Source organism: Ptiloglossa arizonensis, chromosome 1, assembly GCF_051014685.1.
Source record: "Ptiloglossa arizonensis isolate GNS036 chromosome 1, iyPtiAriz1_principal, whole genome shotgun sequence".
Classification (NCBI taxonomy): domain Eukaryota; kingdom Metazoa; phylum Arthropoda; class Insecta; order Hymenoptera; family Colletidae; genus Ptiloglossa; species Ptiloglossa arizonensis.
In genome coordinates this window covers 22,970,138-22,986,640 of record NC_135048.1, presented here as the reverse complement: position 1 = coordinate 22,986,640, position 16,503 = coordinate 22,970,138, and the positions used below count along the sequence as shown (strand labels likewise).

General features: G+C 35.7%; 1 protein-coding gene across 2 annotated transcripts in view; it reads right to left on the bottom strand.

The window, feature by feature from the left end:
• LOC143148148 (uncharacterized) overlaps positions 1-16,503 on the bottom strand; it is a 62,759-nt gene that overhangs the window by 11,969 nt on the left and 34,287 nt on the right. For both annotated transcript variants that reach the window (XM_076314112.1, XM_076314121.1), the window contains 2 exons: positions 11,982-12,199; positions 7,287-7,450 (listed from right to left, as the gene is read on the bottom strand). In XM_076314112.1, coding sequence (XP_076170227.1) covers positions 7,287-7,450; positions 11,982-12,199 — 382 coding nt within the window. The remainder of the gene's footprint in view (positions 1-7,286; positions 7,451-11,981; positions 12,200-16,503) is intronic.

Genomic DNA, 16,503 nt, shown 5'->3' with positions numbered 1-16,503 from the left:
ATAAGGTCCGCGTCCCGTATAGACGCGTATGGAACTCGTACCGACCGTAAAGAAGAACGTTAAAGTAACATCGAAAATATCTTACAATGTCTGGGAATCGGATTCCTTTATCCCGATACAAGGTTTCGACCCCGGAGTTTCGTAGATGATCGTGAAAAGACTTTCCTCGTGTTTATTCAGCGAACGGAAGACTCTCTCTTCCCTTGAAACGAACAAACGGTACACGAACGTAAATTAAAACCGGTTTCTGTTCAAAACAGGATAAATCGTAATGGGTTTTACGAAAGGTGGAATAAGATATCGCACATTGCGCGTTGCGCATGCGCGAACGAGTGCACGGTTCAAGCGACATAACCTCAATCCTCGACCGGGTGATATTCGTAATTTATTTCGCTCCTGGTACATACGTGTATGGAAAACAGTGTATCAATATGTAAATTTTTCCGGTAATGGAAGCACAATTTTCGGAGTGACGGTATTTTTATTCATTCTCTCGATACTTTGCCGTTTGCTAGCTCTCTTCAATGTAATATTGTATAAAGAAATTCATGAAAGTATATATTACGAAAATGATAAACGTAATAGTTACGAAACAGTACTCTTTCGTTTCAATTTTAACCTAATTTTACTTTCGACGTAAGTTCACGAAAATTTTCGTATCGATGTGTAATTTTTTCTATACTTTCTTTTTTTGTTTCTATTATTTCGTTCAGATCGACCAATTCGTTGTACACTGAAAACGGTACAAAATCTGGGATGGCAAACGTTTTAATAAATTATTCGTCCAGATTGTAAAATAATTGTAATTGATCTATTTTTTCGACTGTTACTCGAAAATATATAAGTTGTCGGAATCAACGCGTCGAGATAAAATTCGCAAAACCGTACCCAGTCGAGCCTCGAACGAGCTTATCACGCAATCCAATATTTCTCGAGTACGTATGCGTATGTCTCGTTTACGAGACTTTTTACGAGCGCTACCTGCGCTCGCATAGTTTGCTTTGCCATTGACTCGTGAAACTGGAAGGACCATTAAGCGCAGCGGCCAAGGTAAACGGAGATCATTAGGAGAATGTCTTGCTCGTAAGTTGATAAGTTCCTTTTACGTGAGCAGCGAAATTCCGATTTAGTGCAGGAAATTTACGTCCGTCTAATGAGCGAGGGAATAAAGCGAGATCGGAATCAAAACCCGATAACACAACAAAGCACTGCGCTGATTAGAAAATCAGCCCTCTTTTTTCTACGCTACGATCGAATTTAAAATTGTGCAAATATTATTTAATTACGTACAGATCTCTTTTCTTCTCCATACTGATTGTAGAATGATTACAGAAACATTGGTTGGAATTGTGGAAGAAAAATTTGTTCAAAAATCAAATTTGTTTTTCAATCGATATTATTTTTTATCTACATTAGTTAACGATTCAGACGATATTTTATCTACATTAGTCAGTTGTATTTAACTAAGTATTCCTTTTATAATTTCAAGGGTAGTTTTCGATCTTCTCTTCGACATGAATGAGACAAATATGTACTCCAAAAAAATTTTTTCAAAAAACAAATTTGTTTCTCAATCAACGTTACTTTTTAGTTACATTAGTTTTCGATACAATTGGTATTTTATCTACATTAGTTAGTGGTATTTAACCAAGTATTCCTTTCACGATTTTAAGGGTAGTTTTCAACCTTCTCTTCAACACGAATAAAAAAAATATGTTCTGCAAAAAGGATGCAAATTAGAGATTGTCAATTGGACGATATTCCTAGTGAATAAAAAAGCAGTTTCTCGATCGTTTTTCTATTTTTCCCTTTCATCGTATTCAACACTGACACGATCTTAAATTCATCTTACTTATTTTCTTTCGAAGTAGGTATTGAAAAGACGATTTTCCATTTTAAATACAAAAAGTGTTCAAACCATTGCATTGTACATAATTGTTATTCTCTATTCTCTTTCGTTGCAGGTATTGAAAAGACGATGTCCGTTTTAAATAAAAAAAGTGTTCAAACTATTGCACTGCATAAAATTATAGAATTTCACGAGAAAGATTACGAATATTTTGATACATCGTGGCCGTAAAAAAATTCAGTAAAAAAGTCACAAAGAAGGGGGGAATTTATTTTTACTTTTAGTCGTGAAAAATATAACATTGTCACTTGTTATCGCGAGCTATCATTATTCCTGCACGTTTTCCATTAGGAATTTCGACGCGCGATAGTGATCGATCTCGTTTTTTTTTCGCACAAGAATCGCGCACATCCTAATGAAAATGGTCTCGCTGACAGGAAATTAATGTCAATTTCGTCGTCGCTGTCGCGCAACAACGAACACGGCGTTGAAGAGGATCCATCGAGTGAACGGGGCGGGGAGTTAACGAACCGAGTGACTATATTTGCGCTTAATCGAAAGACTCCTGACCTCTTCCGGTCTTCGAGCGTCAAACGTGGCTATCAATGTGTGCTGAAACCTAGTCTCAACTAACTTTCTTTCAGGTACCTCCGGTGTTGGTTTCTCAACTCTCACTTTACATCTCGTTTATCGGGGTGGACGAACCCTTTCGATCGTTTCGAATTCCAGGAAGTAGCGTAACAAGAATTTTATATCTTTTTCTTTTGTTAGAAATTTCTTCCTAAATGTACGAAAATATTATTACCGTTTATAACAATGAACGTTTCGATTTTGGATGTATTTTTAATGTCTGCTTCGCAAAGGGACAAATGAGATGAATTTAAAGAATTTTACATGCTTTTTTCTTTGTTACGAATTTCTTCCTAAATGTACGAAAATATTATTACTATTTATAACAATGAACGTTGCGATCTTGGATGTATTTTTAATGTTTGCTTCGAAAAGGGACAAATGAGATGAATTTAAAGAATTTTACATGCTTTTCTCTTTGTTACAAATTTCTTTCTAAATGTATGAAAATATTATTACCGTTTATAACAATGAACGTTTCGATTTTGAATGTATTTTTAATGTCTGTTTCGAAAGGGGACAAATAAGATGAATTTAGAATCGACGCAACAAGAATTTTATATCTTTTTCTTTTGTTATAAATTTCTTCCTAAATGTACGAAAATATTATTACCATTTGTAACAATAAACGTTTCGATCTTGGATGTATTTTCAATGCCTTCGAAAAGGGATAAGTAAGATGAATTTGGGATCGTGTCAGATTTGGGTACGATGAAAGGCAAATGTAGAAGTACGGTCGAGAAACTGCTTTTTTATTCATTAGGAGCATCGTGTTTATATACAGAACAGTACATATTTTTTTCATTCGTGTTCAAAGGTTAAAAGCTATCCTTAAAATTGTGAAAGGAATACTTAGGTCATCCTCGCCGTACATTACTGCAAAGATATACAAAAATTATATAATATTTGAAGAATAGTTAAAGAACGTAACAAATTTATTGACCGAACGTTAACATATGTTCAAAGTAACTTTTGTGTAATTCTTCTTTAGATTTACGATAAGTTAGACTTAAACTCGATTTTATTATTAAAAATAGTAAAATTGCACCGGATATTTTTGTAATTTATCCGGTTCTCAACTTACAAGGACCGATTGTAATTTTACGAGTTCCCTTGTTTACAATCTATTAACTATCTTATCTAGTTGTAAAGCAGTAACATAAGTAATAAATAAAACTCAAAGTACAACTACAAGGAAAAGAGTGATATACGAATCTACGTTGTAATCAGATTTATACTATTCTCTACAATTTATGTACAAAATAATCGTAACGAGTGGAAAAATACTTGTAGGTAATTGCATCGGTTGTGTTATTAAAAATCTTGATTTTAATAGTTGTACTATTAAAAATCTTGATTTTAATAGTTGCACTATTCGAATCGCTTCCTGCACTTCTTTGCAAGCGAGCAACCCCGAGGGAATTATGTTTACCGTGCTTCCTGATTTTCCTGGAAATGAAAAGCCATCTATCGCGAGAGGAAATGCTATTCGCGGTTCGCGGACAATCATCATTATTCGACCATTCAGTACCCACCGATGTAAACGAAATCACCTTCTTCCAACAGTTCCCGTACGAGTACGAATCACGGCACAGCATCGGTTGTAATTTGCATTCGTGGGTGCTTGTACGACGAGCAATCACTATCGACCATAAATACGAGTCACTTATTCGGTTTACGACCAGCGAGTCCTTTCGAGAAGTCGCTTCATTGCTGCAGGGTGTCTAGACGCCATAAAGATAAATTACGAGACACCGAAACAACGAAGAAAAGTGAAAAGAAAAAAAAAAAAGAAACAAAAAAAGAAATCCAAACGGACGATTCGTTACAGTTGTTTCGAGATAAATGACCATTCTGATCTAGACGGTTAATCTCGAGGTTATTTTTTGCAAATGAAATAAAAAAGAAAAAATAATAACACGAATCATCGAGACGTACAAATATTCGTTCCTCTAGTAATTATAAACGAAAATTCAAGCAATTGTTCAGATGCTTCGAGACGGTGAAAACTTTACTGTAAAACAATTTTGTCTCTCGATTGATTGTTTAAGTGACGCGAAAATGAACTTAATATTTGTTACTTCTTTATCGTACACTTTATTCGTTATATTAGACTTTTTGAAATTTACTTATTTTCGTTTCGATAAATTCGTACCAAGTTGTACAAGATGGCACAGTTCTCGAGTATACGAACGTGTTCCACACACGTGCTACTAGTTATTTCATCGTTTCGACCTTCCACCGTTGGCACTTTAAGTGATTCCAGGCGATTAGAAGATACTTAATGTACTTAAGCCGGGGATGGAAGTTACCTGGAGCTACCTTGGTTATTTTCGATCCGTCTTCCTCGACTGTCGTCCGAAGCACTAAAAAGTTCTTTCAATGTAACCGCGTTCCAGGTTCCTGGTGCAAGAGGTACGTTTTCCAATAACACTTTATACTCCCCAAAGTACACGTAGTATGCAGACGTTAAGCGCCCTTCGATGAAGTATGCACCGATGATTAGCGAAGTATGCATATTTCAACATCTCGAAGTGAACTTTAGCACGGCACGTTAGCCCCTAATTAGAGGACCATCCACGAAGTACGTTCCAAAATGGCGAAATCTGCACGTCGCGGTAAGAGTCGAGACTTTCAAATTATTAGAGGTTAGGTGCGGTGAGAATTGAACGCTACCTTGTCGCGTACAGTAAAATCTCCATTGACGCAATCGAAATTAATTTCGATCGATATTCAGAAAATTTTTAAATATCTCGCGTGGCTATTTTGTGCGTAATACAGTAGCCATTTTTTTATTCGTACTATAATAATTTTTTTACGATGTCCGTGGGTGGTTTCTACCTCGACGAACTCCGAAGATAATTAATCGAAACTTTGTGTTTAATTACTCCGAGTATGAATAAAAATTAGCAGAAAAAAAACAGGAACGGTTTTTGTTTTGCATAATTTCCAAATTTTTTTTTTCTCTAGGAATATCTCTTTAATATTGTAGCAAAACGAAGACCGTTCCATTTTGCAAAATAACGAGGGACCTAAATTTTGCAACGATTAATGATGACAACCACTGACGCACCAAGTGGTATTGTTTTCCAGCAGTGTAGGATTTCTGAGTAAACTTCAAATATTGAGGTTTGTTGTATCACTCGTGATTGCGATATCGAACCTAGTCGAAGGGTCGAGCACCAACCGTGTTATAGGTAATTTCAGAATGAAAGTAAACTCTGGAAGGTATTAAACGCAGGCTTCGAAATGTTCTGTGAACTGCTGAATTTCATTCGACTCGATACTCTTCACGGAAGAAACTTTGCTTCGCTGGAAATTACGTTACTTTAATAACTGCGGACTCCGAACGTTTCTATATCCATGGTAAACAATTGCAAATCAGATATTGGAAAGTTCAAATAGTCGTTGGAAATTAATTAACGGTATTCACCGGCAAAGAACCTCATCGAATTGACAATTTCCGATTTTTATGAAACTTCGTAGATAGATCGAGTACTGGAAATTCAAGCTGTCGCTTGAAAGCGGGAATCATTCTAATCTCGGGGGCAAGAATCTTTTTTGATAATTTCTTACGATTACGAAACTTTCTTTCATATTTTTAAAATTATCATATTTTTACGAAAATAAATATTCTTCAAAATTTCTAGTCGTTACAGTATTTTAATTCTTTACAGATCGAAGAATAGAAACTGTTACTTGAAAACGGGGATTACCACCACTCCACGAAAAGAAAGCATTATTTCTTTAATTTCTCACAATTCCTCCCTACCGGTGGGGAAAGTAAAAATTGTCACTTGTGACCGAAAATTATTGTATTTTTACAAAAATAAATATTCTTCAAAATTTCTCGTCGTTACAGTATTTTAATTCTTTACAGATCGAAGAATGGAAAATGTTACTTGAAAACGGGGATTACCACCACTCCACGAAAAGAAAGCATTATTTCTTTAATTTCTCACGATTCCTCCCTACCGGTGGGGAAATAAAAATTATCATTTGTGAGCGAAAATGATCATATTCTCAAACAAATAAATATTCTCAAAAATTTCCCATCGTTACAATATTCTCCTTCTCTACAGATCAAAGATTGAAAACTGTTACTTGAAAACGGGGATTACCACCACTCCACGAAAAGAAAGCATTATTTCTTTAATTTCTCACGATTCCTCCCTACCGGTGGGGAAATAAAAATTATCATTTGTGAGCGAAAATGATCATATTCTCAAACAAATAAATATTCTCAAAAATTTCCCATCGTTACAATATTCTCCTTCTCTACAGATCAAAGATTGAAAACTGTTACTTGAAAACGGGGATTACCACCACTCCACGAAAAGAAAGCATTATTTCTTTAATCTCCCACGATTCCTCCTTACCGGTGAGCAAATAAAAATTGTCACTCGAAAGCAAAAATGATCGTATCTTTATGAAAATAAATATTCTCAAAAATTTCCCCTCGTTACAGTATTTTAATTCTTTACAGATCGAAGAATAGAAATTGTTACTCGAAAACGGGGATTACCACCACTCCACGAAAAGAAAGCATTATTTCTTTAATCTCCCACGATTCCTCCTTACTGTTGAGCAAGCAAAAAATCGTCACTCGAAAGCAGAAATTAGCGTACGTTTGCGGGAAGCATCGTCGCAAAGCGATGCCCAACCCGCCGTATCGCGAGAGACAAGAGATCTTCGCGGGAAGCATCGTCGGCGTTCCACGTTTCAAATTTATTTGATAATTTCGCCGTGAAGCTCGGTGTGTTCTCGTGGCTCTCGCGAAAGCACCGGGATACGTCTTCGCACTCACCGAGAGAAGTGTCGTAAGCGCAAATGTAATCGCTGGTGGTGAACTGGGCGGTGAGGGCGGTTTTCCCTACCCCTGATGCGCCCAGCATACCGACTTTGTAAGTGGCCACTCGTTCGTTGCTCGTCTCCTCTTCGGCTTCCATGCCGGAGAGCTGCGACGCCGAGCTGAAACGTGGCAAGAAGAGAAAAAAAAAAAAAAGAAAATGGGGGTGAGAACGCCGTGGATGGCTCTGGCCGGCTCCCGGAACCGTATCGACCGACGTGAAGAAAAAAGAGAAGAAGCAGGGGGGAGGGGAAGAGGAGGTAAAAAAAAAAAGACGAAAGAAATAAAAAAATAGGAGTTCATTGTGCGAGTCGGTCGCCTTTCTATAGTATTGCGATTCTTTTAGAGCTCTCTCGCAAGCGCGTCGTTTCTTTTGCACCGTGGAAGAAACGACGCAACCACTCGAGCCGAAGATCTCACCTAGAATTCCCTCGTGAACTTTATTATGTTTAACAAAGCTCGCTGTTGGTCACCGGTGACCGTCAACTGGAAGTTAGTGAGAATTCGTCGAATTTGAGCGACGTATGTCGTTAGACCAAGTCAAAGTGTCTTCGGGGGTAGACTTTTGGCTTGGTTTGTTCTTTCGTAGATGGTGTCAAGGAGATTTCAAGGTCACTAATTTTTTCTTTTATGCGAATAGGTTTGCTCAATGTGCACACGTGTAGTTTAATTATAGATGAATTCAGAAATCATGTTTACTCGAGATCGGTCAAGGTTACGAACGAAGAAGACACAGTTGTATCTTTGTAATCGCATTTGTTTCTAGGATGACCTTGAACTCTCCTTGACACATTTACGTGAAAAGAAAAACAAATTGAGCCAAGAATTGTGCTACCTAAATACTTCAGTATTGTTTAATAACGTATTCGATGTCATTGAATGAATTCTGTTAAGAAAGCAGAAGAAAGAAAGATAGAAATCCTATTGAGATAAAAATCAATTATTCACCGCTGTTGTCGACGTCATCGGTTTGTAAATTTTTAAGAAACTTGAAAATCAGTTCAGAGTTCGTTTTTGTTCAATATTTATTTTTTAATGCTCGTTAGAAATATAGCGAGTGCTTCCGATGTACGAGGTTAAAGAGTTTTGTAACAGTGACGAGTTTGAAAGAACGACAGATAAGATTTACTTAAGAAATATTATAATTGTAAACTGACTTTTATATAAGTTTCGAAGGTAAAGTGTCGCAGGAGAATTACATTCTACTCGAAATTATAATTTCATTTTCCTCGCTGGGAACGTCGAGCTAATAGTCCTCGGTGAAGTTTCGAGTAAAATTTTAAGTGAAACGGTATCGTGATAATCAGCCCGTCCGCTTTAAACGGACTTATTTCACTTACCGTGTCTTTTCAGTTCCAGGTGGACGAAATTTTTCTTAAAGCTGAGTTTCTCCTATCGGTGGGCTACGGTACCGTATTTTTAATATATATCTCGTACAACCGCGACGTTTACATACAAATAAAATCATGCAATGGCAACAGTTTATAAAGATGAGCTCGCGGAGCGTCAGTCATCCACTTTACTGCGGTTTGCTCCATTTCTGCAGGTTTTATCTTCCTACCGTTTTATCTTTCGCTTTTATGAAACTGAACTGACCTTCGCAAATATAAAATGACGTCACTCGATGCCTATATGAAGTTTTGATAAAACGCAATTTCTTCTGCTGTTCCTTCATAAATCTTGCTTCACACTCTCGTGAAGTTTCAACATGTTCGAAACTTCTTACCAAATGTATTTTATACAGCGTATTATCATTCTAGACATCTGAAGTCGCTCGGTATAATTTTGAAAATATTTAAACCAGTGCTCTCGAAAGCGAGGAACGCGACCCTTGGGGAGGGAGGGTGACTTACAGTCCAAGGGAGGATGTAAATGAAAAATTTTAATTTAGAAAAATGTTGGTGAGTTATTATTAATTGATTCATTATTATTGACATTCTTTCTCTTTTTAAGAGAAGCTACAGAAAAGTTTCATGACCATTGATTTTGACTGTTATATCATTTTAAACAATTTCAAGAGTAATTGCTCGTCGAGGAACGTATATTTCTGTGTTTGAGGTAGAATATTGTTAATTTGGAGTAGTGTTTAAAAAGATGTCATTTTGACGTGTCAAGATGTGTCTTTGAATGGATTTTCAACAACAGACACGTTGTTTGGTGGAATAACACTTTTAGGATGTTCATTCATTGCTCTTTCAGTTAACGATACCGCGTCTCGGGTTGAAATTCATTGTGTCAGCGATAAACAATTGTTATAGAAGGATATTGTGCGGCAAACGTAGGTATTAACTCTTCTATGTAGTTTTCGTTTTAATCCGCTTAGTGAATAACAGCGTGAAAATGCTCTCTCACGTCTAATCCACGTTTGCACTTGTTTCTAACAGATATAATGAATAAGTTCCAACATTCAATGAACGTAAAATATATCGGTACAACGACTTCGAAGAAAAGCTATTTATAGATTTCGAAAATACCAGTTACACTTACGAAAGTATTAACAAAAACTCCCCGAGTTGGTCATACTTTAAAATTAATTCGAAATAAGAACTTTCATCGAATGAGATCAATGATATAACTAAACCTCTCTAAAAATACTGACACGTACATGTACGTTTAATTTTTATGTTACTTCAAATATCATAACATGAAGGTAACTACAATTCCGAATAAACAGAAATAGATATAGTCCTCTACGTTAAAAATTCTCTCATACAGTTTTCTACATTAAAAATTTTCTCTCGTGCCCTCTTTGGATTGCAAGACACCTCTTCTAAAAGAATCACGCATCCTATTTCAGGATAGAAGCATACTCATTGATAGCTCAGTTTGTCCTACACGATAAGAGTTCAGTGCTCTTCCAGTGTTTACGAATTATTCTTATTCTTAAACATCGAGAGCGAACCAGAATATTTCCTCTACGTTGAGAGCTCGCGCAGGCACCGAGTTGCGAGCTCTTAACGAATAAATACATGTTCTCAAAGATCCTACATCGATCGAAAATTAACTGGTTCTTTTTGCTGTTTGTCTCTCGACATACCTTTCTTTCAATCGTCAAACAATGTGCATTATAATTTTCGGTCATTTCTCCTCGTGGAAGAGCACTTGCTCTTATTAGATCTCGTTTCGTATCAATCTGGCTATCAACGAGTCACAGCGAGCGACTGGCATAACCTTTCGGGATTCAAGGACGATGGGAATCGTAACGGAAAAATTATGCGGCACGTACGAGAAAAAAAAATGCAAGGCAGACAAGCGAGGCCCTTTAATCTCTTTAAGTGGAAGCAACGTAACAGAGAGGGAATCTTTTGGCTTCCATCACTCGTTACCTTCGTCGTTTGCCGCGAACACAGCGCCAAGCGTAATTGCTCGACGGTAATTACGCCCCTGTTAATTGCTTCGCGAGAAGAAGATAAGTAGCAGGTTTCAACATCGAGGTCAAAACATTTCGTGACTGTAAAGTTCGCACCATAGAATTTAATTATTTAATTCTTAAAGTTCGATACTCGTGAAATTGAAAGGTTTCGATTTTTCGTTGATCTCGTTTCAGTTGGTTCGATTCTATGCGATCGTATTTTATATCTTCGATTTGTTGTCAATTTTAGGTAATAATTTCTTTTCGTTTAGACGATGTAAGGATTTGTAACGTTTCTGTATCTTTGCACAGGGTGCTCGGAAAGTATGTTAAACACACACAAAGCATTTGTGAATGTTCAGAAAACGCACACAAGTACAAATACGAGAGCACAGTTACATCCAATTTGAAATTCCCGCGTTTATTTATTCAAGAGATACGGCCGCACAAGGTTGTATCATTAAGGTTTCCGTCTTCTATTATATTCTTTTTTCTACGCCTTGTTAAACTAGTTCCGTTATTTTCTTCTCTGTATTTATTTTGCGAAAAATACAAAACGATACAACGAATACCATTTTTATATTAAACTATGGTTTAAGCAAGGTTACACAAATGCGTGTAACCGCATGTATCGAAACGTAATTTTATATTTTTATACCAGATGTTGGTCAATTTCTACCTTTTAGTTTTAAACAACATTTATAAACTTTCTCATTGAACATAGTTTTTGATATAGGAACGAAAGGTCATCTTTATCGTTAAAATGAAAAATAAACTCCAAAGCAAAAATTACATTCGAGCGAAGGACAAAGAAATCTACAAAATGATTTCAGTTATTTAATTCAAATATGTTCAATAAACGGAGTAATCTCCTCGTTAATTAAACAAATATTAATATCAATCCTGCGACGTTGAATCGTGTACACCGCGTTCAAAAATTTACCGTACACGGAGAACGTGTTAAAAATTAAATAAGAAAATTGAAGTTTCCGTAACAGCACTTTAATTACACCTCGACTTTTACATCTTTCTATATTCATTGTTCTATATATTTTTTCATCGTGTATTTACACCGTTTCACGTTACAAGAACTTTTCAAATAAACATGAAAAAGTTACTGTAAAAAGTGTCTTAATAACATTTCTTATTCAGGTAATTCGGATCGTAGAAGAGTGAATTCAGATCGTACTAGTTTTATTAAAAATTATTTTCATCGTATTATTGAACAGCGGAACGGTTAATTGTTCTCCAAGTTATTTGGAACGCGTCTCAAACCGTTGATTAATGGTTTATTTTCTTACCTGCGCAACCTGGCCTCTTTAGTACTGCTGCAGCTAGTGCCGGAGGATGTTACACTGTTGATGCTTCTGCTACGACGACTCTTCAATGAATCGCCGAGGTTGTAAACCCCGTTTGCTGTTATAGAAAACGATCTCAGCCTGTAATATTCCATCCCATCCTCGGTTTCACCCTCCTCGGCCCCGCTGGTGCCGCCGCGTTTTGTTTCAGCGAGCATTGGCTGCAACAAAAAAAAAAAAAAAATTCAAATGGTTAATCGATGCAGTTCCCCTCGAAGATAACCTATCAGATTCCGGAGGAGTATTCTGTCGTTTTTGCACAGGCAACGTTCGATCTGTTTGTCAAAAATGGAAGATAACTTCCAATCGATACAGTTTGGTGCGTTGTACAGAGCAGAAATTGTAAATCACGGTGTTCCCCGTTTTCAAGTGACAAAGTAGGCGTGTCAGTTCACTCGAAAGCGGGGTAGCGATTTTTATCTCGATCGAAGGTCGTGATACGCGAATGAGAGTGAGAGAGACGGAGCAACAGCGAGCTAGTCTCGCATTACATAGGCTAATCACTAATGTGAAAATGTATATTGTAATAAGTTGTTCAATAGGTTTTGTAGTTCGATAAAACTTATCGAGAAACTTAGTATTATATTGTTCAATAAGTTTTGTAGTTCGATAAAACTTATCGAGAAACTTAATATTATATTGTTCAATAAGTTTTATAGTTCGATAAAACTTATCGAGAAACTTAGTACTATGTTGTTTAATAAGTTTCGAACGACAAAACTTATCGAACAACCTAATATTTTTCGTTATATATTTGTGAGAATATTATTAATAAATTGGCGAGGTTTTCTCGATGAAAATGAATCCGAGACAGAGTTATCAGAGTTTAACAATAAATTTAGCAACGATCAATGCAATTGCTATCCACTGGGCTTTTAAGCGAATTGAAGGTGCAGTTTTTGTAACCGGAAAGCGGGGAATTACTGTAAATTATATTAAAAAAAATTCATTCGATAAAGCTCGATGTCTGGAATACATCTGAAAATAACTGTTTCGCTATAAAATGAAAAAAAAAAGAAAAAATATTTTTTAATCTTCTATGTACGAAATTTCATTAACATCTCAAAGTTTGTTCTCAAGTATTATATTTCGGTGCAGTTAGTATTTTCGAATCCGTTACAGACGCTCGAGAAACACGTTGCTTATAATTCTTTCGTCGGTAAAAAAGTCGCGGAAAGGAATAAAATCTAAAATAACACGGTCCATGGAATATGAAGGACCTGGGAGCTTTTCACATAACTGTATAAAAGCTTTCAAACATTTTCAGTTTATTTGCGATAAAAATTTCCTTTGTAATAAATACGTCAAAGGGTAACAATCGTTTTTTTGTTATCCGAAGCTTTCATCCTTTTTACAATAATTTAATTAGAAGAGCAGTATTGATAAAAATTAAATGCCCTTTTGATTCGTATTTCGTTCATGATTTTATATCAAAGTTTATCGTTGCTTCGATTTACTCCTACGGCTGGACTAAGTCCATTAACTGTCTCACTTTTTTCGTTACACATGTTTGTGTAAACATTCGACTGTATGTTCGTACCTTTGAATTTCACAACTTCAAATACATTCTTTGTGTTATCATTTGAAAAAAATAAATATCAAACAACGTACACTAAAGCAGTGCCAGAAAAACGTTTTGTGAAATTACTTTTTCCAGTAGCTGATACGCAGTTGATCAGGCTTATGAAAAGAATTATAATTGGATTTCATTGAACCGATTTAACAATTTATTACGTAACTTCAAGGTTATACGTAGTTATTCCTCACTTCATTTCACTCCCCTGCTAATTATTTAAACATTCGTGCAAACATGACGGTGGAAAAGGTAATTAATAATGCGTTTTCTGCGTCTACTTTTACTCACAAATGTTTGCACGAAATGCATCAACTTCATAGGTTAATGACTTTTCATTATACCATGCTTGTGGTATTTTGCTGACCTTCGTTTATTAAGGGGACGATAATTCCGTAAGTGAACTTCGTGGATGTACTTTGCCGGAGTTATTAATAGTAAAAATTTCTAAAAACTATCACACGGAAGGGAAACATTCCATAATGTGACATTGTTACGAAATATGAATTTTTTCCAGATCAACTATTGCTTTAAGCATCATACATTGTACACAAAAATATATCTAAATACAGGCAGTAAAATATATTAACGTTTCTTTTGACGTAACGAATTAATAATTAAACAGAATACTTTTACGACTGATTAGAGTTGCTCGGCTACAACTTTAGCTAAAATTTAGAGTTGTTTAGTTGTTGTTCTGATCATATTGTCGGTGAATAAAGAATAAAAATATCGTACGATGTGCTACGAGTTGAATAGAGATGCACGAAATCTTCTGTAATTTAAATGTTCAGGTTTAAATGCAATAGAAAATTATTGGGGCGAATTGTAAAGAGCAGCGTATGCAAATGGGAGACAATTTGAACATTTTCATCAATCGATGCAATGCACTCCAAAAGAGTGGAGTGAATCATCACGAAGTACGAGTCGTTAATTGTACAAATCGCTGTTAAAAAGATCGATTTACATACAAGAAAGTAAAATCGGTTTTACAAGTTATTAAGAATAAATTAATTTATATTATTTATTTCATTAATTCATACTGTTTCTATAGTTTCAATGTCTTGTTCTCTCGGCTCATTTAGTACTTCGTTTTGCAATAGACGTATGCCATAGTTTAATACACGAATCTATATTGCATATTTTTTCAGGGACGTATTCATGTTATTATAATACAATTGCAAACTACTCAATACGTAATATTGACAAACTGAGGATAAAACGCGTAGGCTGTACTTTTCATCAGGAAAATCCTCAATGAATTTTTACACACGAACGAGTATAATATGTAACATTATTATTCATACACCTACGGGTATCGATTTAACGATCGATGAAACGTAATATTTTTTCGTTTAAAATTGTATTGCTGGTGGATGGCTCTGCTTTGAAGAGAAACATCTCGATTTTTAGAATTTTGTTTCGCAGTGAATAACAACGCGTAGATCTATCTAGATTTCCTTTTGTTGTTTTAAAACCGAGTAATGTTTTTTTAAAATATTTACCAATATTTGAAATTCATTTAGGATATTTTCTGTGCAAAGAATCGAATCAGTTTTGTGCACGTTATATATTTCCTTACGCATTCTTCAAGCGTATTGGTATTAAAAATTATTAAACAATTCATAAATATTTATGTTTCGTACGGAAAAAAGTTGAATCACTTCGATGTAATTTATACATAATCTTTAGAAGAGGATTTTTATTGTCCACTGATATTTAACAATGCACAGATTTACGCTCGTTACCGTGTTATGGTTGCTTTTTCAAGACCTTATGAAAACTATAGTTCTTCCATCGACGCATTTCTTGTCCTCAATTGAATCAATGTTTAAAACGTCGCGCGACCTAATAAAGTACGAGTAATCTGCGAGGCAGACTTACGAACAGAGATTAGGGTCAAAGTGAATCCCGGTGCATCGACGTACCCATTATGCGAATTACGTTCGCATTGTCGCGAACTGACGTCTCACGTTTTACCCTAATTGCTTGAAACGCGCATTAGGGTTTTTTTATTCGTAGTATAAAATGTATTTTTTTATCCTTTATCACTGGACTATCTTGCGTAATAAATTTATGATTTACGCTCGTATTTGTGTGTAAACAAAAAAATGTCATTCTTTTCTATATAATTAGGAAAAATATCACAGCTTAATTACTCGTTACGATAAAAGTATTAATTAGTTAATAGTTCACACCTGTTTGCGATCCATAACTTACATTTCTGTAATTACATCCATAGAAATTATTTTTAATTAATTATAATTTTCTCTGTATTACAATATCTTTGGTAGTACAATTTTAACGTTAATTCTTATAAATTCGTATCTATTTATAGCGCTTGTATTATTTGAAAAATAATTTGTCAAGCTCGTACAATTTTGCATTAAAAAGACCAATAATACGCGCGCGATGAGATTACGTTCGGAGTTACGGTGGATCCTATTAAATTCGTTCAGAGGCCATCTTCTTGCACGCGTATCGTAGGAATGGCGTGGAAAACGAATGAAAATTAAATTGGTTATTCTATATACGTTTCTATCAGGGAAAATCAGTCGAGAAACGTTTTACAATGGAAACGAATTAGCGCGATGGTCTCGTTCGTTCTTTATCGCGTCGGATTCACCGATGTCGCGTTCAAGATCATTTTCTGTACTCGAGACGTAAAATCTGCTCGACGTCGACGTTGTTAGACCAGCTCGATTCGATCCGTGGATAAACTCGTCCTTTCTCGACGTCCCGAAGGATCAAACCTGACGGATCTCTGTGTAATCTTTCCGTTCCCTTTGTAAGCTGACTCTTTTTCGCCGAGGTTGAGAATCTGCTTCTTTTCACACGGTCGAGAGAGAGAGAAAGAGAGAGAGAGAACCTTTTGCTTTTGTTACGACTGGC